This window comes from Bufo bufo, chromosome 8 (assembly GCF_905171765.1).
Source record: "Bufo bufo chromosome 8, aBufBuf1.1, whole genome shotgun sequence".
Classification (NCBI taxonomy): domain Eukaryota; kingdom Metazoa; phylum Chordata; class Amphibia; order Anura; family Bufonidae; genus Bufo; species Bufo bufo.
In genome coordinates, this window is record NC_053396.1 from 158,590,688 (window position 1) to 158,613,518 (window position 22,831).

Sequence of the window (22,831 nt, forward strand, 5' to 3'; positions counted from 1 at the left end):
TAGCATCAAACCTCCATTTCTAACAGACTGGCCCACATTTACTAATGGGAGGGCACCTAGGTGGTGTAAATGACACCAAAATGTGGCACATAGAAGGGGTTTGTGTTCGAGGGAGCGCATCGAGTCCCCGCGCTGCTGTGGCGGGGACTCTGTCTCAGAAGGCAGCCCAATGCCGTGCAGAGGCTACCCAATGCCTTGCACGGCATCGAGAACTGCCTTCTACAGGAGCCGAGGAGATCCAGCCTCAGGCTGGGTCTCCTAGGCAACCTGTTTGTGTACTACTCACTGTAGTACACGAACAGGCAATGTATTACAATACAAAATTATTGTAATGCATTGCAGAGGGGCTCAGACCCCCAAAAGTGATCAGAAAAAAAGTAAAGAAAAAAAAAATCTGTTAATAAAATTCATAAAGTAATAAAATTAATAAAGTAAAAAAAGAAAAAAAAAGCCCCTTTCTCCTTATTTTATAATAAAAAACTGAAAGAAAACCGCATATTAGGTATCGCCGCGTCCGTAATGACCGGCTCTATAAATATATCGCATGATCCACCCTGTCTGATAAATACCATAAAAAATAAAAACGGTGTAAAAAAAAAAAAAAAAACATTTTTGTCACCTTACATCACAAAAAGTGCAACATCACCTAACAGTCACCTCATCCCGCCAAAAATGAGCCCCTACCTAAGCCAATTGCCCAAAATATAAAAAAAAACTATGGCTCAGAATATGGAGACACTAAAACATCATTTTTTTTTGTTTCAAAAAAGCTGGTATTGTGTAAAACTTAGTGGGGGGTTGAGTCAGCACAACCTGCCTGCAGGTGCAGATCACTATGGCGAAATACATATACAAACGGAAAATGCAAATGTGATCGCACACTGCATCCAGCACTCTGCCCTCCATGCTGGATGAGACATTGGTTTATATTTTGGCCAAAGCATAGTAAGCCACTCACCGCGTCAAGGTCGTCTCAATTGAGTGGCTTACTATGCTTTGGCCAAAATATAAACCAATGTCTCATCCAGCATGGAGGGCAGAGTGCTGGATGCAGTGTGCGATCACATTTGCATTTTCCGATTGTGTAAAACTTAGGTAAATAAAAAAAAGTATACATATTAGGTATCGCCGCGTCCGTAAGAACCTGCTCTATAAAAAAAAAATCACATGACCTAACCCCTCAGGGGAACACCGTAAAAAAAAAAGGAGTAAAAACTGCCATTTATGGCACCTTACATCACAAAAAGTGTAATAGCAAGAGATCAAAAAAATCATACCCAGCCCAAACTAGTGCCAATCAAACCGTCATCTCATCCCGCAAAAATCATCCCTTACCCAAGATAATCGCCCAAAAGTTATTCACACATAAAGTGACACTGGTCAGATTTGCAAAAAATGGCCTGGTCCTTAAGGTGAAAAGGAGCCCGTTCCATAAGGGGTTAAAGACATAAATATAAAGCCCCATTTAGACAACCGTATTTCTGGTCCGCATCTGATCCACATTTTTTGCCATTGGATGCGGACCCATTCATTTCAATGGGTCCGCAAAAAATGTGGACAGCACACTGTATGCTGTCAGCATCTGCAAGTCTGTTCTGAGGCCCTGCAAAAAAATGGAACATGTCCTATCCTTGTCTGTTTTGCGGACAAGAATAGGCATTGTTACAATGGATCCGCAAAAAAAAACTGATGCAACACGGATGTCACCCGTATTTTTTGCGGAACCCAAAATACATACAGTCGTGTCAATGCACCCTAAAGAAAACGGAAGAAACAATAACTGACAAACCCGAGGACAACTGCTGCCAATTATGTAAGGTATGCATGCACATGGTTAGAGTCCAGTAACTGGCAGGGCAATTATGGGAAACAGTGATTAAGATTTTTAATTTTTTTTATACCAGTGGTAGTTCTGGCCAGACGTATGATACTCACATAATGTGCCGAATATCATGATGGAAATCTGTGTTCCTTGCCCCAGAAAGACGGCCAGCAGCATTCCCTTGTATGGTGGTCTAAATATGTCACCATGAACCGCCTTCCAGCCACATTCCTCCTGGGCAGCTTTCTGTGGAAATGCAACAAGTTCAATCAATAATGGGGTAAACACAAGCAAGACTGCTAAAATCACAAAATCACACAAAATGTTCACTGTGATATAACAATAATTATGACCACTACAAAAGCCCTTCAGCTTTATAAAAAAAAATTCAAAAAAATCATAAGCACCATTTCTTACTTTCTTGTTAAAAGGCGATTTTCCATAAATAAAAAAAAAATAAAAAAAAGTTTTCTCTTATACAAGTACTTAGCTCAGTCCCATAAAGCTGAATGGAGCAGCAGAGCACACGTGTGACCATCGTACCATGCCAACAGGAGAACCTGGGCCCCTATGATGTGAATAGGGGATAAACGTTTTCCAAGGGACAACCTTTTTAAAGCCTTCTATCTATATGGACTTTTATGGATGGTTGGCAACCATGTGCACAACACTAGCAAAATGGAAAATTTAACTGTAACCTGATTTATTCATGTGCTGTGTGATGGATTTAACCCCTCAGATGCGGTGATGAAATGTGATCTGAAAAGGTAAAAAAATAAAAAAATGACGCGAGCACTTCCTGGGCAGGAATGCCTCCCCTCGCTGAGATTGGGGAAGGCGTTCCTTAGAAGTAATAGGCCAATGCAGGTGGCAGCACTGCATTACAATATACAGGTTTTTATATTCTGTAATAGATAAAATTCCATTACTGAATACAAATAGCAATCTAATGATGGCATGCTATATTATAAAAAAAATAAAAAATAAAAATAATATGAAAATCCTAGGCATCGCTGCATCTGAAAAGGTCTATACTATTAAAATATAAAAACATTTCTCCCAGACAGCGAACAGTGTAACAGGGGGGGGGGGAATTACCAATTCGCTATTTTTTCGTCACCTCACCAAAAACATTGAATAAAGAGTGATCAAAAAGTCATACATACCCAAAATGGTATCAATAAAAACTACAGATCGTCCCACAAAAATGTGCTCTCCTATCTGCACATCCCAATTGCTCTTGCACATCAGCTTTTCCTCCTCTTCGTGGTGCAGCAGCACAGGTTGAGTGATGAGTCTTATTTTTTTTTAACCCATTTCAAGCCTTTTGTAAAAAATATTACCCACTGGACAGACATCAGGCTAAAACCGATTACTAAAGAACCAAGCAACTGGTGATATCAACAGCTGCACAACATGCAGGACGCAGGATACTCACTGAAGAATCGATTTGGTTGTGTTTGGCAATATCCTTGTGAAGTGTTCGAAACATAATCATTGCCACCATACCGGAGAGGAAGAGGACAATTACCAGCGAGTTTATGATACTAATAAAAAAGGGAGGAGGGGGGGACAAAGATGGTAAATAAACTACCAACTTAAGAGATGCATCATTTCACTGTGATGAAATACACATAAAACATCTGTACTATTTAAAGTAGCAGTCCCACAAAGTTTTTTATTCTCTGGCCAGTTAGAAAGGTACATGATGTACACTGTAGTAAATGTAATCTTCTTACCAGTGTCTGTATTTGTGAGTTATCCCCTCCATTCTGATCCTCAGCTGCGTCATGTTACTGCCACTCAGACTTTCCAAATAACACAGCATCCTATGTATGGACAGGAAGACAGTTTCTCTATGTATTCCTGTGTGAGCCCCTATGTCAGTCTCAGGAATGAATAGAGAAGTAATTGACTTCCTGTCCTGTGTCAGTTTGAGAGGCTAAGTGTTGGAGGATCAGAAAGGAGGTTACAACTCACAAATACAATCACTGGTAAGACAATGACCTTCACTTCAATTTATATCATGCACCTTTCTAACAGGTAAGAGCAAAAATATTTTATGGGAGTGCTACTTTAACCCTTTGGCGACAGGTGACATCTGCTCTAAAAAAAAAAAAAAAAAAAACGGGGCGAGTGCTATAGCTTCCGGATAGACACAGGGCTAATGTCTGCGATTAGCAATATGCCGCTCGTGGACATTTAACCTCTCAGGTGACATGGTCAAATGGGACCACAGCATGTGAAAAGGTATAAAATCTGGAAGCGTGTACTATCCAGGCAGGAACGCCTGCCCCTGGCTGAGACTGGGGAAGGTGTTCCACTGCAGCAATGATCCAGAGCCTGTAAGAGGCTTCTAGGCCTATTACTAGTATATTCCAATTCTGGCATGAAGGTGGCATGAAGTAAGAAGTAAAAAAAATAAATAATCAAATCACCCCCTCTTCCCAAAAGCAAAATAAATAAACTATCCAAAAACATAATAAACAGCATAGGCATTGCCACTCATACCATTAAAATATAAAAAAATAAAAATAAAAAGTATCCCATGTGGTGAATGGCGTACCAGAAAAAAATAAAAAAATAAAAAAACGATATGGCTGATTTACCATTTTTCATCACTTCACCTCCCCCCAAAAATGTAATCAAAAGTAATCAAAAAGTCATACACACCCAAAATGCTAATCCAGTCTATCTTTATGCCATGTACAAGTTCAGAGTTTTACTCCAAAAATGTGCCAAAACTTTGGCGCATATTGGCACATTAAAGGGGATGTGCAAGAATGGGGAGGTTTGCATAACCCCCTCACTTGGCCGGACCTGTAAAGGGAAGCCTACTTACCGTTTCCCGGCGCTGGCGCCCCACCCCCTGCCGGCCTGCAATGCTTCGATGTGCTTGCTCCCTTAGGGCTCATGCACACGACAGTATTTTGCATTCAGTATACTGGACGTTTTTTTGAGTTCAGTATGTGGTACATATACTGAACCATTCATTTCAATGGTTCAGCAAAAAATACTGAAGTGTCTCCGTGTGCATTCCGTTTCAGTATTTCCGTACCGTGAAAAGATAGAACATGTCCTATTCTTGTCCGCAAATCCCGGTGCTTGGCTCCATTCAAGTCAATGGGTCCGCAAAAAAAACGGAACACATACGGAAATGCATCCGTATGTCTTCCGTATCCGTTCCGTTTTTGCTGAACCATCTATTGAAAATGTTATGCCCAGCCCAATTTTTTCTATGTAATTACTGTATACTGTATATGGCATGCAGAAAAACGGAATGGAAAAACGGAAAGGAAACTGAAACACAATGGAAACAAAAAACGGAACAACGGAGCGGGGAGCCAGCACCAAGAAGCAGGTAAGTAAGCTTCCCTTTAAAGGTCCGGCCAAGTGGGGGCCTGCCAAACATGCATATCTCACCAGTTCTATTAACCTAACTTGTTTCGCAGAGCTGAATCTGCATGGAAGAGCTAGGACGGTAACAGCCAGCCAAAAGTTATAGACGGCCATCTATGTGTAACAGACTACAGGTATAGTAATAATTAAATACTGTATGATAATTACCCATTATATATTTTCATGAATATCAAATTAATAGAATTTACAAGTGTAAATTGCTGTTTTCTTAATCTGCAAGTCTACCTGGAGGTTTATTCAAGGCCGCTCACAATGTGATCTGACCGATTATATACCTGTAGATTTATAGCTCAATAACCCATCCATGTTGTCTGCAAGTGCCTAAAAACGGGTGAGTCCAGTGATTCAATGTCAGGAACATGAGGACATTCAGTAGCCTTTTTATTAAATAAATAAAAAATACCGTACTATGGGTTCCAGCCCAGAAAATGTAATTCTGCCTCTTTCTTACCTGAACCACTGAATATTTGCGTGTGGCATGGATTCCAATATATAATCCCAACGGGAAGCCCATTTAATAGCATTGTTTTCCTAAATATAAAAGAAAGAAATACATATATTTAACCCCTTGAAAGGACCATTAAACCTAGAAATGTAAAATGTAAACAAGAATTATAGCTGCCCCTCCCCCACTGTCAGTCTGCAGCACTCCGATTGCTCCTAAAAGGTAAAAAAATAAATAAAAATAGTCTTGTAAAAAGGGATTAATCTCCTGCTAATTCTTCCATCTTCTGCTGGTGGTTACCTGAGGGGATGGGGCAAAGCTAAAAGGACAGGGCTTAAAGGGGGTTGTCTCACCATAAAAATGATCCCCATCTCACTGAGGGGTCTGACCACTGGGACCCCCATCGATCACAATAATAAAGGTGCCAGAGTCCCTAGAGTGAATGCAGCAATGGTCACACGTGTGCTACAGCTTCATCCAACTCTATAGGACAGCTGAAGAGAAACATAGGGCAGCTCCAGCAGTCCCATAGAGCTGAATGGAGCAGCAGCGCGCGTGTGTGACCAGCACCCCGTTCTTGTGATCGGTGAGAGTTAGGGTTGGGCGATATAAAAAATATTCCGATAATGATATTAAGAAATTTATCACGATAACTACATATATTGAGATAAATACCCATCCAACGAGGAGACATTATACTGTATGGGGCGGCAGTCCACAAGGAGACATAATAGTGTATGGGGCCACAAGGAGATATTATACTGTATGGGAGCCACATGGTGATATACTGTATGGGGTAGATGGGGCCAAGGTGACATACTGTATGGTGCGGGCCACAAGGTGACATACTGTATGGTGCAGGCTACAATGAGGCGTTTTACTGTATGGGGGCCACAAGGTGACATTATACTGTATGGGGCCCACAAGGTGACACTATGCTGTATGGGGCGGGCCATAAGGAGGCGTTCTACTGTATGGGGGCAACGGGGAGACAATATACTATATGGGACTCATTGCAGGTACCGTATATTCCCTATCTCCTGCTATTGGGTAGATATCAAGTGCCTCTGATGAGCGGGCCTAGACAGGGAGAGTATCACCTTTATTCATCAGTACCGAGTACTATCTTTTACATCCTGCTCCGCTGTCACACTTCTCCCTTCTGGGACAATCAGAGGCCAGGACCAGGTGAACTCCCTGAGAGAGACTGGCTCACTGTTTTTGCCTCTCGCTGATGTTGGACGCCTGGCTCGTGCACGCGGCTGTTCCGTTGGGGGGGGGGTAATGGAGAAACAGGAGCGAGGAGGAAACGCCCGCTGCGGGAACTAACTAGGTTTCCATTTGGGAGAATGTTTTTAGGCGAAGAAGAAAAAAAAGTCCTGGGTGCAAGACTTTTCTCTCCGCTAGTGTTGACAAACTCTGTGACGGAGGCCCCGAACACAGATGTGAACACAGTCTTAGGATGGTTTTAATTTTCTCAGCATAGTGGCACACCTGGCTATTCACTTCAAAGTCCCTACTGTAACAGTAATACAGTCACTTCCATTTCAAGGTAGTTATGCAAGTCAATTTATAACATGCACATTCTATCTATCCATCTACACATATTATATACAGATGTTATCAATAGATTAGAAAGATGGACATTTAGATCAATATATTACATAGATAGACAGATAGATAGACAGTATAGCTTTACCTGAAACGACACAGAGTAGGAGTATGTGACTTTCAGCTTGCTTGTGAGTTCTTTGGGGATCTCCATTGGGGGGCCTTCACATTTTGGCTCATCATCATTGTGTTTATAACTAGGAATGATATACAGTTTATAAATAATACTGTCCATCCATTTCTTTATATAATTAAAGCTCAAACTAAGATTATATCCACCACCGGTGGTAAAAATTCCCTATAAAAAGAGGATTTGGGGGTACTGTCGCTCCTTGGGGAGAGCACCTTAATCAGCATGAGCAGACTTATAGGCCATACTGTCTTATTTATTATCCAAGTCATGTCTCAAGGCCTATTTAGGCTACTTTCACACCAGCGTTTTTTTTCTGGATCCGTCATGGATCAGCAAAAACACTCCCGTCATGATAATACAACCGTCTGCATCTGTTATGAATGGATCCGGTTGTATTATCTTTAACATAGCAATGGCGAATCAGTCTCTAAAACCACTGTAAGTCAATGGGGGACGGATCAGTTTTCTTTTGTGTCAGAGAAAACGGATCCATAACCATTGACTTACATTGCGAGTCATGACAGATCCGACTTGATCAGTTTCCCAGGACGCACTCAGAAACGCTGCTTGCGTATTACCCCGCTATTGAGATCCTATGACGGATCTCAATATCGGAAAGGGAAAGCGCAGATGTTAAAGTAGCCTTAAAGGGTCGAACATTGACTTATAGGATAGCTGCCTTACATCTGGAGGCATTAGAACCAGAGCTTGTTAAAGGGGTTGTGACATACCCCCATTTTCACCCAGGCAGCCCCCCTGACTTGAGCATCGGAGCATGAACTGCGCAGGGCAAAGGCACTTTTGTTTACAATAACACACTGCCCGGCGGAGGCTTCCACCGAGCAATGTGTTCGGTGACATCACCGGCTCTGATGGGCGGGCTTTAGTGCTGCCCTAGCCGTTTTACTGGCTACAGCAGAGCTAAAGCCCACCCATCAGTGGCGGTGAGGTCACCGGGCTCCCTGAGCAGCTGGAAGAAGAGGCTTCAGCGCTCCTGCAAGGGACTCGGTACGTCACTGAGTCTAAAAGTTCACTTCCGTAAAATAATTTCCTATAAGAAAAACGGGCCTTCAGAAACATGTGGAAAAGGTAGGACATGTATGTATGTTATATGTATGTCTGTCTTGTACTAATGGAACAAAGTCCTCAATCCCGGACAACCCCTTTAAGAGCTCATTTGCAATCCTTTCCTACTAAAAAAAGAGAAAATAAAAAGAGTCTCGGACAAACTCTGCAATAGCCTAAAATAAAAAAAAATAAAAACATCTTATTTTCAGCCCTTTCTTCAGTGCCATTCTCTTCAGTGTTGGTCTGTTTCTCCTGTGGTCTAATACTGAGGACACCGATTGGCTTCAGCAGTGACATTCTGTAAATGTCAGGGAGGCCAAGAAAGGGACCCCCATGATCAGATACTGATGACCAATCCTGAGGTCATTAAAGGGTTTTTCCGGTAAAATATTTTTTTTCATCAAGTATCCGCTGCATGGCCCTAAAAACATAAGATTCATATTTACCTGTTCCACTCTGCTATCTCCATTTTCTGGTCTCCGCACTGTATACATAACATTGACAAACCATGGTCACATGCACCACCCCAGCCAAAGATTGGCTTCAGGGGTGACGTGCTGCTTGGGGCCACATCCCTGCTGAAGCCAGTCATTGACTGGAGCGGTGCATGTGACCATGCCCATAGTCAATTGGATGTAAACAGTGTGGGGACCACAAGATTGAGAGAGCAAGGGCAATGCAGAGGACCAGAGCAGCATGGAGCAGGAAAGTATGAATCTTCTGTTTCAGGACCATGCTGTGGGCACCAGCATCTCCTCTGGCTCACTGTCCACGTTTGACCCAGTCACAGAAGAAGTCTCCAGGCTCCCCTCTTCTTCTCGTCCTATCATATGCACTTCTGACCCCATTATCTCACATCTACTCAAGTCTCTCTCTCTCTCTGGCTGTCACCACTCACCTAATAAAAATCTTCAATCTCTCTCTCTATCCTGGTATCTTCCCCTCCTCTTTCAAACATTCTATCATTATCCCATTATTTAAAAAAAACCTTCTTGACCCATTCTGCACAACTAACTACAGACCAGTCTACAATGTTCCCTTCATCTCTAAACTCCTGGAGTGTATGGTCTACTCTCGCCTCATCCTCCATCTCTCTGCTCACTCTCTCCTTGATCCATTACAATCTGATTTCCGCACCCTACATCCTACAAAAACTGCCCTCAGCAAAGTTACAAATGACAGCAAAATGCAACAGTAACTACTCACTGATCTTTCTCCTTGACCTCTCTGCAGCTTTTAACACTGTAGACCACCATCTCCTACTTATCGTGCACCAATCTATCAGCCTAAAGGACACTGCCCTTACCTGGTTTTATTCCTGTCTCTATGACCACTCTTTAACCACCTCAGCTCCCCTAGCTTAAACACCCTTAATGACCAGGCCACTTTTTACACTTCTGACCTACACTACTTTCACCGTTTATTGCTCGGTCATGCAACTTACCACCCAAATGAATTTTACCTCCTTTTCTTCTTACTAATAGAGCTTTCATTTAGTGGTATTTCATTGCTGCTGACATTTTTACTTTTTTTGTTATTAATCTAAATTTAACGATTTTTTTGCAAAAAAATGACATTTTTCACTTTCAGTTGTAAAATTTTGCAAAAAAAACGACATCCATATATAAATTTTTCTCTAAATTTATTGTTCTACATGTCTTTGATAAAAAAAAATGTTTGGGTAAAAAAAAAAATGGTTTGGGTAAAAGTTATAGCGTTTACAAACTATGGTACAAAAATGTGAATTTCCGCTTTTTGAAGCAGCTCTGACTTTCTGAGCACCTGTCATGTTTCCTGAGGTTCTACAATGCCCAGACAGTAGAAAAACCCCACAAATGACCCCATTTCGGAAAGTAGACACCCTAAGGTATTCGCTGATGGGCATAGCGAGTTCATAGAACTTTTTATTTTTTGTCACAAGTTAGCGGAAAATGATGATTTTTCTTTTTTCCTTACAAAGTCTCATATTCCACTAACTTGTGACAAAAAATAAAAACTTCCATGAACTCACTATGCCCATCACGAAATACCTTGGGGTGTCTGCTTTCCAAAATGGGGTCACTTGTGGGGTAGTTATACTGCCCTGGCATTTTAGGGGCCCAAATGCGTGCGAAGTAGTTTGAAATCAAAATCTGTAAAAAAATGGCCGGTGAAATCCGAAAGGTGCTCTTTGGAATGTGGGCCCCTTTGCCCACCTAGGCACCGGCCATTTTTTACAGATTTTGATTTCAAACCACTTATCACACATTCGGCACCTAAAATGCCAGGGCAGTATAACTACCCCACAAGTGACCCCATTTTGGAAAGAAGACACCCCAAGGTATTTCGTGATGGGCATAGTGAGTTCATGGAAGTTTTTATTTTTTGTCACAAGTTAGTGGAATATGAGACTTGTAAGAAAAAAAAAATAATAATAATAATAAATCATCATTTTCCGCTAACTTGTGACAAAAAATAAAAAATTCTAGGAACTCGCCATGCCCCTCACGGAATACCTTGGGGTGTCTTCTTTCCAAAATGGGGTCACTTGTGGGGTAGTTATACTGCCCTGGCATTTTAGGGGCCCTAATGTGTGGTAAGTAGGTAAATGATCTGTGAAATCCGAAAGGTGCTCTTTGGAATGTGGGCCCCTTTGCCCACCTAGGCTGCAAAAAAGTGTCACACATGTGGTATCGCCGTATTCAGGAGAAGTTGGGCAATGTGTTTTGGGGTGTCTTTTTACATATACTCATGCTGGGTGAGAGAAATATCTCGGCAAAAGACAACTTTTCCAATTTTTTATACAAAGTTGGCATTTGACCAAAATATTTATCTCACCCAGCATGGGTATATGTAAAATGAAACCCCAAAATACATTGCCCAACTTCTCCTGAGTACGGCGATACCAGATGTGTGACACTTTTCTACAGCCTAGATGCGCAAAGGGGCCCACATTCCTTTTAGGAGGGCATTTTTAGACATTTGGATACCAGACTTCTTCTCACGCTTTAGGGCCCCTAAAATGCCAGGGCAGTATAAATACCCCACATGTGACCCCATTTTGGAAAGAAGACACCCCAAGATATTCAATGAGGGGCATGGCGAGTTCATAGAAATTTTTTTTTTTTGGCACAAGTTAGCGGAAATTGATTTATTTATTTTTTCTCACAAAGTCTCCCTTTCCGCTAACTTGGGACAAAAATTTCAATCTTTCATGGACTCAATATGCCCCTCAGCTTTAAGTCCCAGACAAGACCTTGCTCAGCTGAGTGTAACAATTGTATAGACCTCATTAGAATACATACATACATGAATACTCGGACATACACACACTATATCAATGATCACACATGAGCTTCTCTTACAGATTCTGACAGGATATATACACTGCATTTTCTTTTTGTTTTTTTGCATAGACACCACTGCAGATCTGACCCCTTCATAAATCAATGGGGTCTGTTGAGTGTCGGTGGCATTTGTTTTCCAACAAATAAGGCACTGGTGTGTGTGATAAACAGAATCCACGATGCAGATGTGAACAGAGTTTTAAGATTGTATTATAATGGCCGATGGTCAGCCAGATCATCGCTATTGAGCATTCCTATAAGTGCTTATTAGCGACGATCTGGCTGTGTAATACAGCCCTAAAAGTGCTGCTGATTACCTGATGAACAAGCCAACACTCGTACATCGGGCTATCAAGATTTTTAAAGGGGTTGTCCAGGTTCACAGCTGAACCCGGACATAACCATAATCTCACCTAGGCAGCCCCCCTGACTTGAGCATCGGAGCAGTTTATGCTCCGATGCTCTCCATTTTCCTGCACAGGATCGCGCAGGGCAAGGGCTCTTTTATTAACTATAGCACACTGCCGGGCGGAGGCTTCCGCCCGGCAGTGTGTTCGGCGACGTCACCGGCTCTGATGGGGGGGGGTCTTTAGCCCTGCTCGAATTAGCGAAAGGCAAAGGAAAGCATCGGAGCATGCTTTTGTCAGGGGGGGGGCGGCTGCCTGTGTGAAATTCTAAGTATGTCCGGGTTCAGCTCTGAACCCGGACAACCCCTTTAAGCATGCTTAAAGGGGTTCTGCACTTTGTTATAACCGATGATCTATCCTCTGTATAGATCATAAGCATCTGATCGGTGGGGGTCCGACACCCGGGACCCCCGCCGATCAGCTGTTTGACGCCACGACTAGTATCACTGGCCTGGGCGGGGCTAAGCTCCATTCAAGTGAACAGAGCTTAGCCCCGCCTAGGCCAGTTGATATAAGTCGTGACGTCACTGGGCCTGCGGTAAACAGTGAGAAGGCCACGGCACTGCTGGAGCGCCGCTGCCTTCTCAAACAGCTGATCGGCGGGGGTCCCGGGTGTCAGACTCCCGACGATCACATGCTGATGATCTATCCAGAAGATAGATCGTCAGTTAAAACAAAGTGCAGAACCCCTTTAAAAATTATTGTTTGCCAGCGGTAGATCGTGCTGTCTAATCACACTCCGCTGCCAGCAAACAACGAGTCAGTATGGGGAAGAGCGATGGCATTAGCGATCACTGCTCCCAATACAGTGGAGGAGATTGCTGTTTGTAATAGCAGTGGTCCCCTTCACTAATGAGCAGGCAATTGCCGGGAGGGAACGCTTCCTTCCAAACAATCGTCTGCAGAATCTGCTGGTGTAATACAGCCATTAGGTTTTGGGACACAATTTAAAATTAGGACCATCCCTGCATTCCAACAGTCAAAGCATGGCTCCAAACTTTCTCCCTATAGTGACTTCAGAGCAGGGCTTACATATATACAGCCATCTGTTGTACTTTCCTGCTGGTGGTACAGAAATGCCAGAGGGAAGCCAATGTTTTTTTGTTTTAAGGGATAGTTTCTGGGAACCGGTACATCAGCTCTAACGCCAGAGGTCTCCCTTTCACTCAACAGAAATATGTTGCATGCAGGGTTTTCTATCCAGCTATGAACTAGGGACCAGTGCACAAAGAAAAATATCATAAGTTGTGCCTGGCTCAGGCATAAAACTATTGGCCAGACACAACTGATATGTGAACCCAGCCCTCGCTCCATCTCAAGGCCTGACCTCCTTAGAGCAACCTAATTACCTGCCTCAGGGAACAATATAAAATTAAAAAATTGAAAAAATAAATTTATAAAATGACTGAAAATTATACAAAAGGACACACACAGTAACGAATAATAATATTAATAAACTGAAAAACAACCACAAAAATGCAGAGCCAGGACAAATACCTTTTTGGTTCAAGGCTTGCTGAAACCAGTCGAGCGCCATCCCAGTTTTCATCTTTACCACTGTGGTATGTGATTATTATATCGACGTGATTGAACAGGTAAAAGGTATCTTTCTTGTTAAATTCAGACTGAAAAAAACGGAAAAAAAATAAAAAATAAAACATTTTTTCCACATCAAAGTAAAAAGGGGGGAAAAAAACTAAAGTGAAATGCATATGTTTACTTGCGTGGTATGGGTAGAGCAGTAACATTTCAGTGAATGTAAAGCTTATAAGACTGGCATGCTGCCAAGTTCAATGCCAGTGCACAATACTGGACAAGGTCAGCTGTGGTAAAACCAGCTAAATCAACAGAAGACCAGCTCTGCTAAAGCTTCAGAACTGTTCTGAGAGTTAGGGCTCATGCACACGACCGTATGTACTTTGCGGTCCGCAATAAACTGATCTGCAAAAATTACGGACGACGTCAGTGTGCATTCCATATTTTGCGGAACGGAACAGCTGGCCCCTAATAGAACAGTACTATCCTTGTCCGTAATGCAGACAATAATAGGACATGTTCTATTTTTTTGCGGAACAGAAATACGGAAACGGAATGCACAGGTAGTAACTTCAGGTTTTTTTGCGGACCCATTGAAATGAATGGTTCAGTAAACGGTCCCCAAAAAAATGCAATGGACACGGAAAGAAAATACGTTGGTGTGAATGAGCCCTTAGTGTTGTCTTTTACACGTAGAAACTAGAACAATATATTCCTTTAATCCTGCATGAATGAGATCTGAAAAAAATAAATGCCCCCAAAACCTGGTCTTCAATAAAGCTGTGTATAAATCCAGGCAGTTTTTTTAAAGGAGTTGTTTTAGGCTACATTCACATGAATGGGATAAACGACCAATAGATGTCTATAGGGCTATTCACGTGGCTTTTTTTTTTTTTTTTAACCACTTCACATCCGGGCCATTTCCCCTTTCCTGACAGCCATTTTTTGCCAATCTGACATGTGTCACTTTATGTGGTAATAGCTTTAAAACGCTTTTATGTATCCAGGCCATTCTGAGATTGTTTTCTCGTCACATATTTACTTCATGACAGTGGTAAAATTGAGTCAAAAAATTCTCAATTTTTATAATAGATAGTAATAACTATGTTTTTAGGTATTACTATTACATTCCCCATATGTCTTACTTCATATTTGGATCATTTTGTGAATGTCATTTTATTTTTTGGGGACGTTAGAAGGCTTAGAAGCAAATCTTGAAATTTTTCAGAAAATTTCCAAAACCCACTTTTTAACCACTTACCGCTAAGCTAACGCCGAAAGGCGTCATCTCTGCGGCTCTCCCAGGCTACGCTAACGCCGATTGGCGTCATCTCGCGTGAGCCGAGATTTCCTGTGAACGCGCGCACACAGGAGCGCGCGTTCACAGGAACGCATAGTGCACAAGTTCATCTTCAGCCTGCCGGCCGCGATCGTTGGCTGGCAGGCTGTAGATTTTTGAATCGACGAATGAAATGGTTATATCAGACGCTATTTTGAAAATAGGATCTGATATAACTGCTGCCTGGTCCTCTGGTGTACCCTTTCGCTTGGATCGACCACCACAGGCAGCTCAGTAAGTAGCACCAAACACCACACTACACATTAGATATTACCCTGTCATTTATTAACCCCTTATTTAGCACCTGATCGCCCATATTAGACTCCCTGATCACCCCCTTGTCCACCCCCCTGTCATTGATCACCCCCCCTGTAAGGGTCCCTCATCCCTGCCAGGTAGTTAGCTACTTGCTAGGTAGTTTAGCGCCCACCGCACCGCACCACAGTCACCGATTAGTCGCTGATTAGCGTCATCGCTGTTGCTAATCAGCACTAGTACTATATAGTATCTGTAAGTGATCAATACTGATCGCAATCAGATCTATATCAGTACATTAGGGTCACCTTAGGTTCTACAAAAAACGCAGTGTTCGCCCGATCAGGCCTGATCTTGTGCGCACACTTGCGTTCAGTCCGCCCTGCCGCAGTGACAGAATTTTTTTTTTTCTGATCACTGCAAAAACACCGTAAAATCGCTGCGCCGCTATAAAGATCACTTTTGAGCTTTTTGGATCTTTATTAGCGGTCGCAGCTTTACTTCGCAAGCACTCCTTTTTGCTAGGTAGGTTTGCTCTTTTTCCTGGGTAGTCTCAGAGGAATACCCCCTAAATTTAGTGAACCCAAAATGTCAAACAAGGGGTATTCCGCTGAAGAGGCCTACAGGATTCTGGCCGTGATGGATGAAAGCGATGGGGACGCCTCATCCGCTGAATCCAGTGGTTCAGAATATGAACCTGTAGACAGCAGTGGCACTCTAACCGCTAGTGAGGATGACGAGGTAGAGGTCCCTGCTACGGCCAGACGTACCCGATCCCATGTAAGAGTTCTGCCTACCCTGCATGATTATCCTCATTTGCAGCAGAGTGGTGCTAGCGCTGATCTTGTTTATGGTGCGGCATACACCAGCAGCGCAGCACATCCTGGACCTTCTACCAGCACTGCCGTATTCCCTGGTGAAGTGGCGAGCACCAGAAGGGCAGTTCCAGCTGGTACATTGGCACGTGCAATAACTCCCCTGTCACAGCCACCGCGTTCACAGGCCCGTAGAACCCTTAGTCTCCCAGAGATGCTGGCAAATCCCAATTGGCACTCCCCTGCTTCCGCCGCACCCGTATTGCCCCCTTTCACCGCCCAGTCTGGCGTTCGCGTGGAGACGGCTCATTTAGGATCGGCCCTTCAGTGTTTTGAGCTGTTCTTCACCGCGGATCTCTATGACCTAGTTGTGGCAGAAACCAACCGCTACGCCACACAGTTTATTACCGCCAATCCGGAAAGCTTCTATGCCCAGCCTTTCCGGTGGAAACCAGTCACCGTTTCCGAGTTTAAAAATTTTTTGGACCTTCTCCTCAGCATGGGTCTAACAAAAAAAAATGTATTGCGGTCATATTGGTCTAAAGACCCAATACATTTCATGCCCATGTTCTCTGCTGCAATGTCTAGGGCACGTTTTGAGGCCATCATGTGCTTTATGCATTTTACGGACAACAGCACCTGTCATCCAAGAGGCCACCCTGCTTATGACCGGCTCCATAAAATTCGGCCCCTCATAGACCATTTGTCATCCAGATTTGCAGATGCGTATACCCCTAATCAAAACATCTGCATAGACGAGTCCCTAGTACATTTTACCGGGCGCCTTGGCATAAAACAGTACATCCCCAGCAAGCGCGCCCGTTATGGGGTCAAACTGTATAAGCTCTGTGAAAGGGCCACAGGCTATACATATCGTTTTAGGGTCTATGAGGGAAAAGACTCAAAACTGGAGCTGGTCGGATGTCCTGACTACCTGGGGAGCAGTGGCAAGATTGTCTGGGACTTGGTGTCACCCTTACTCCACAAGGGGTACCACTTATAAGTGGACAATTTTTACTCAAGCGTGGCCCTCTTTCGGCAGTTACATCTAGTCGGAATTCAATACTGTGGCACCGCGCGACCGCCGGGGCTTCCCCCAACGGCTCGTTAGTACCCGACTTGCACGGGGGGAGAGGGCTGCCTTGTGTGACCAAGAACTGCTCGCGGTGAAGTGGAGGGACAAGAGGGACGTTTACCTTCTGTCCACCAGTCACGCAGACACGACTGTCCAAATTGAACGGGCAACTGGAGTCATTGTGAAACCCCTCTCTGTCCACGACTATAACCTTCACATGGGAGGGGTGGACTTCAATGACCAGATGTTGGCTCCCTATTTAGTTTCCCGACGCACCAGACGCTGGTATAAAAAGGTGTCTGTTTATTTAATTCAATTGGCGATGTATAATAGTTTTGTTCTCTACAGTAAGGCTGGGAGAACAGGATCCTTCCTAAAATTCCAGGAAGAGATCATTTCGGAACTCCTGTATCCAGGAGGGTCCGAGTCCCAAGGCCCTGATGTAGTGAGCCGGCTACATGGCAGACACTTCCTGTCTGTCTATCCTGGTACCCCAACTCAACGTTCCCCAAGAAAAAGATGTCGTGTCTGCAGCAGGGGTGGAATAAGGCGTGACACCACATTTTTTGTCCTGACTGTCCTGACCAGCCTGCCCTATGCATAGGGGAGTGTTTCCGCAAGTTCCACACTCAGGTACACTATTAGTGTAGGGATTGCATCTCACAGGACAGGCACACAGGGGTCTTAGGGCCCGTTCACACAGAGCTGCCACAAACCTCTCCTTTCACCTGGGACAAAGTGCATAATGTACTTCGCCACATCTCTGGGCGATTTGCGCTTTGCACATTGTCCCATGGGGAAGGAGAGGTTTGTCCTACAAAAGGTAAAAAAAATAAAAATCAGCGGTAAGCAAAAAAGTTATTGTTCTGTTTCAAAAGTTTATAAAAGTTAATGTTCTCTAAAGTTAATGTTAATAAATTTATTGCGTTGCGGCCTGTTTTTTTTTTGTTTGTTTTTTACCTTCTAGGTGGACCAAGCGATCAAGCAGCTGCAGCACTGATGTGCATTCTGACAGAAGCATTGCGCTGCTGTCAGATTACACAAAAGTCGGTGTATGCGGCGCTGCAAGACGAGATTTCTCCTCTGCAGTAAAAGATACGTTTGCCGAGGCTTATGAGCTGAGGAGGCGGCGGTGTTTATATGCTTTGGCAAACACTTTGTATATATAAAAAAAAAATTAAAATCCCGGCAATGATTTATTCATCCACATCGATTGATGTGAATGGATAAATCTGGTTTGCCAGGGCATACGAGCTAAGTGGGTATGGATGTTGGGCGGAGCTCCTATGTCCTGGCAGACGCCTTTCCCCTCCTTTTTCTTTTTGGCAGAGATTTTTTCATCCACATTGATCGATGCGAATGAAGAAATCTGTGCCGTTCATTTTTTCTTTCAGCCCAGAGGCTGAACGGAAAAAAAAAATCTCATTACCCGTATGCTCAATATAAGGAGAATAGCAGAAACTCCTAATGCTGGCCATACATGTAATGACAGCGGAGACCCTCAAATGCCAGGGCAGTACAAACACCCCACAAATGACCCCATTTTGGAAAGAAGACACCCCAAGGTATTCGCTGAGGGGCATATTGAGTCCAGGAAAGATTGAAATTTTTGTCCCAAGTTAGCGGAATGGGAGACTTTGTGAGAAAAAACAAAAAAAATCAATTTCCGCTAACTTGTGCCAAAAAAAAAAAAAAATTCTTTGAACTCGCCATGCCCCTCATTGAATACCTTGGGGTGTCTTCTTTCCAAAATGGGGTCACATGTGGGGTATTTATACTGCCCTGGCATTTTAGGGGCCCTAAAGCGTGCGAAGAAGTCTGGGATCCAAATGTCTAAAAATGTCCTCCTAAAAGAAATGTGGGCCCCTTTGCGTATCTAGGTTGCAAAAAAGTGTCACACATGTGGTATCGCCGTACTCAGGAGAAGTTGGGGAATGTGTTTTGGGGTGTCATTTTACATATACCCATGCTGGGTGAGATAAATATCTTGGTCAAATGCCAACTTTGTATAAAAAAAATTGGAAAAGTTGTCTTTTGCCGAGATATTTCTCTCACCCAGCATGGGTATATGTAAAATGACACCCCAAAACACATTGCCCAACTTCTCCTGAGTACGGAGATACCACATGTGTGACACTTTTTTGCAGCCTAGGTGGGCAAAGGGGCCCACATTCCAAAGAGCACCTTTTGGATTTCACCGGTTATTTTTTACAGATTTTGATTTGAAACTACTTTGCACGCATTTGGGCCCCTAAAAGGCCAGGGCAGTATAACTACCCCACAAGTGACCCCATTTTGGAAAGAAGAAACCCCAAGGTATTCCGTGAGGGGCATGGCGAGTTCCTAGAATTTTTTATTTTTTGTCACAAGTTAGCGGAAAATGATGTTTTGTTTTTTTTTGTTCTTTTTTTCTTACAAAGTCTCATATTCCACTAACTTGTGACAAAAAATAAAAACTTCCATGAACTCACTATGCCCATCATGAAATACCTTGGGGTGTCTTCTTTCCAAAATGGGGTCACTTGTGGGGTAGTTATACTGCCCTGGCATTTTAGGGGCCCAAATGCGTGGTAAGGAGTTTGAAATCAAAATGTGTAAAAAATGGCCTGTGAAATCCAAAAGGTGCTCTTTGGAATGTGGGCCCCTTTGCCCACCTAGGCTGCAAAAAAGTGTCACACATGTGGTATCGCCGTACTCAGGAGTAGTTGGGCAATGTGTTTTGGGGTGTCATTTTACATATACCCATGCTGGGTGAGATAAATATCTTGGTCAAATGCCAACTTTGTATAAAAAAAATGGGAAAAGTTGTCTTTTGCCGAGATATTTCTCTCACCCAGCATGGGTATATGTAAAATGACACCCCAAAACACATTGCCCAACTTCTCCTGAGTACGGAGATACCACATGTGTGACACTTTTTTGCAGCCTAGGTGGGCAAAGGGGCCCACATTCCAAAGAGCACCTTTTGGATTTCACAGGTCATTTTTTACAGATTTTGATTTGAAACTACTTCGCACGCATTTGGGCCCCTAAAAGGCCAGGGCAGTATAACTACCTCACAAGTGACCCCATTTTGGAAAGAAGACACCCCCAGGTATTTCGTGATGGGCATAGTGAGTTCATGGAAGTTTTTATTTTTTGTCACAAGTTAGTGGAATATGAGACTTTGTAAGAAATAAAAAAAAAAAAATAAAAATCATCATTTTCCTCTAACTTGTGACAAAAAATAAAAAATTCTAGGAACTCACTATGCCCATCAGCGAATACCTTAGGGTGTCTACTTTCCGAAATGGGGTTATTTGTTGGGTTTTTCTACTGTCTGGCCATTGTAGAACCTCAGGAAACATGACAGGTGCTCAGAAAGTCAGAGCTGCTTCAAAAAGCGGAAATTCACATTTTTGTACCATAGTTTGTAAACGCTATAATTATATAATTAAATATAAAACGCTTTTACCCACACCATTTTTTTTTTACCCAAACATTTTTTTTTTATCAAAGACATGTAGAACAATAAATTTAGAGAAAAATTTATATATGGATGTCGTTTTTTTTGCAAAGTTTTACAACTGAGTGAAAAATTTCATTTTTTTGCAAAAAAATCGTAAAATTTCGATTAATAACAAAAAAAGTAAAAATGTCAGCAGCAATGAAATACCACCAAATGAAAGCTCTATTAGTGAGAAGAAAAGGAGGTAAAATTCATTTGGGTAGTAAGTTGCATGACCGAGCAATAAACCGCTAAAGTTGTGGAGTGCCGATTTGTAAAAAAGGGCCTGGTCTTTAGGGGGGTATAAACCTGTGGTCCTTAAGTGGTTAAGGACCAGTTCAGGTCTGAAGTCACTTTGTGAGGCTTACATAATAGAAACCACCCAAAACCCCATTTTAGAAACTACACCCCTCAAGGTATTCAAAACTGATTTTACAAACTTTGTTTACCCTTTAGGTGTTCCACAAGAATTTATGGGAAATGGAGATGAAATTTCACTTTTTTTGGCAGATTTTCCATTTTAATCATTTTTTTCCCCTAACAAAGCAAGAGTTAACAGCCAAACAAAACTCAATATTTATTGCCGTGATTCTTTAGTTTACAGAAACACCCCATATGTGGTTGTAAACTGCTGGATGGCAACACGGCAGGGCGCAGAAGGAAAGGAACACCATATGGTTTTTGGAAGGCAGATTTTGCTGGACTGTTTTTTTTACACCATGTCACATTTGAAGCCCCCCTGATGCACCCCTAGAGTAGAAACTCCAAAAAAGTGACCCCATTTTGGAAACTACGGGATAAGGTGGCAGTTTTGTTGGTACTATTTTAGGGTACATATGATTTTTGGTTGCTCTATATTACACTTTGTGTGTTTTGGCAGTTTTATTTTTGTCATTTACAATGTTCTTCTGACAGGTTCGATTATGTGATATTTTTATACAGCAGGTTCTTACGGACGCGGCGATACCCAATATCTATACTTTATTTTTATTTAAGTTTTACACAATAATATTTTTTAAACAAAAAAAAAATCATTTTAGTGTCTACATAGTTTGAGAGACGTAGTTTTTAAATTTTCTGCTCGATTGTCTTAGGTCGGGTATTATTTTTGTGGGATGAGATTACGGTTTGATTGGTACTATTTTGGGGTCCATATGACTTTTTGATCGCTTGCTATTACACTTTTTGTGATGAAGGGGAAAAAAATGGCTATTTTGACAGTTTTTTTTTTTTTTTTTTACGGTGTTCATGGTCATGTGATATTTTTATAGGGCAGGTTCTTACAGACGCAGCGATACCTAATATGTATACTTTTTTATTTACTTAAGTTTTACACAATAACAGCATTTTTTTAAACCAAAAAAATGATATTTTAGTGTCTCCATATCCTGAGAGCCATTGTCTTAGGTAGGGTCTCATTTTTTGCAGGATGAGGCGACTGTTAGATTGGTACTATTTTGGGGGGCATACGCCTTTTTGATTTCTTGGTGTTGCACTTTTAGTGAAGTAAGGTGACAAAAAAAGTGTTTTTTTTTTAACCTCCTCAGGACCGCCGTACGCAGGATTGCGTCTTTGCGGCGGTCCTGTTGTTCTGGGTGGACGCGCCGGTGCGTCCTCTCGCGAGACGCGAGATTTCGTGCATTGCCGGCCCGCGCATGCGCATCGCGGGCCGGCAAAAGTTAAAGAAGTATTTCGTCACCAGCCTGCCAGCCACGATCATTGGCTGGCAGGCTGTCGATTTTCAAAAAATCAAATCAGAAGCCAGATAACAGATCATATTAGTAAATATGATCTGTTATATGGCTTCTCTGCTTCTCTGCTGGTCCTTTTCGTCGGTTGGATCCAGCAGAGAAGCAGAGATCACTGTGAGTACCCACCAACACTACACCTTAGCCCCTGATCACCTTCCATCACCCCCATCATCCTAATTAACCCCTTGATCGCCCCCTGTCAATCACTTAGTGAAAGACAAAAAGTGATCAGTGTAAACTGTCACTTTTTTTTTTCACTAGTATTGGCTGTTAGGTTTTAGGGATAGTTTAGGCTCCTTGGTTAGGTAGTTAGCGTCAGTTAGCGCCCAGCCCACCGCACC

The 22,831-nt window shown here is 42.7% G+C and overlaps 1 protein-coding gene across 1 annotated transcript in view; it reads right to left on the reverse strand.

Annotated features, from left to right (window-relative positions):
- The window catches only part of LOC120977857 (transmembrane 9 superfamily member 2-like), a 122,320-nt gene that overhangs the window by 34,463 nt on the left and 65,026 nt on the right, over nt 1–22,831 (reverse strand). The window contains exons 6-10 of the mRNA XM_040406004.1: nt 13,730–13,857; nt 7,387–7,495; nt 5,694–5,773; nt 3,261–3,369; nt 1,936–2,068 (exon numbers count right to left, since the gene is read on the reverse strand). Coding sequence (XP_040261938.1) covers nt 1,936–2,068; nt 3,261–3,369; nt 5,694–5,773; nt 7,387–7,495; nt 13,730–13,857 — 559 coding nt within the window. The remainder of the gene's footprint in view (nt 1–1,935; nt 2,069–3,260; nt 3,370–5,693; nt 5,774–7,386; nt 7,496–13,729; nt 13,858–22,831) is intronic.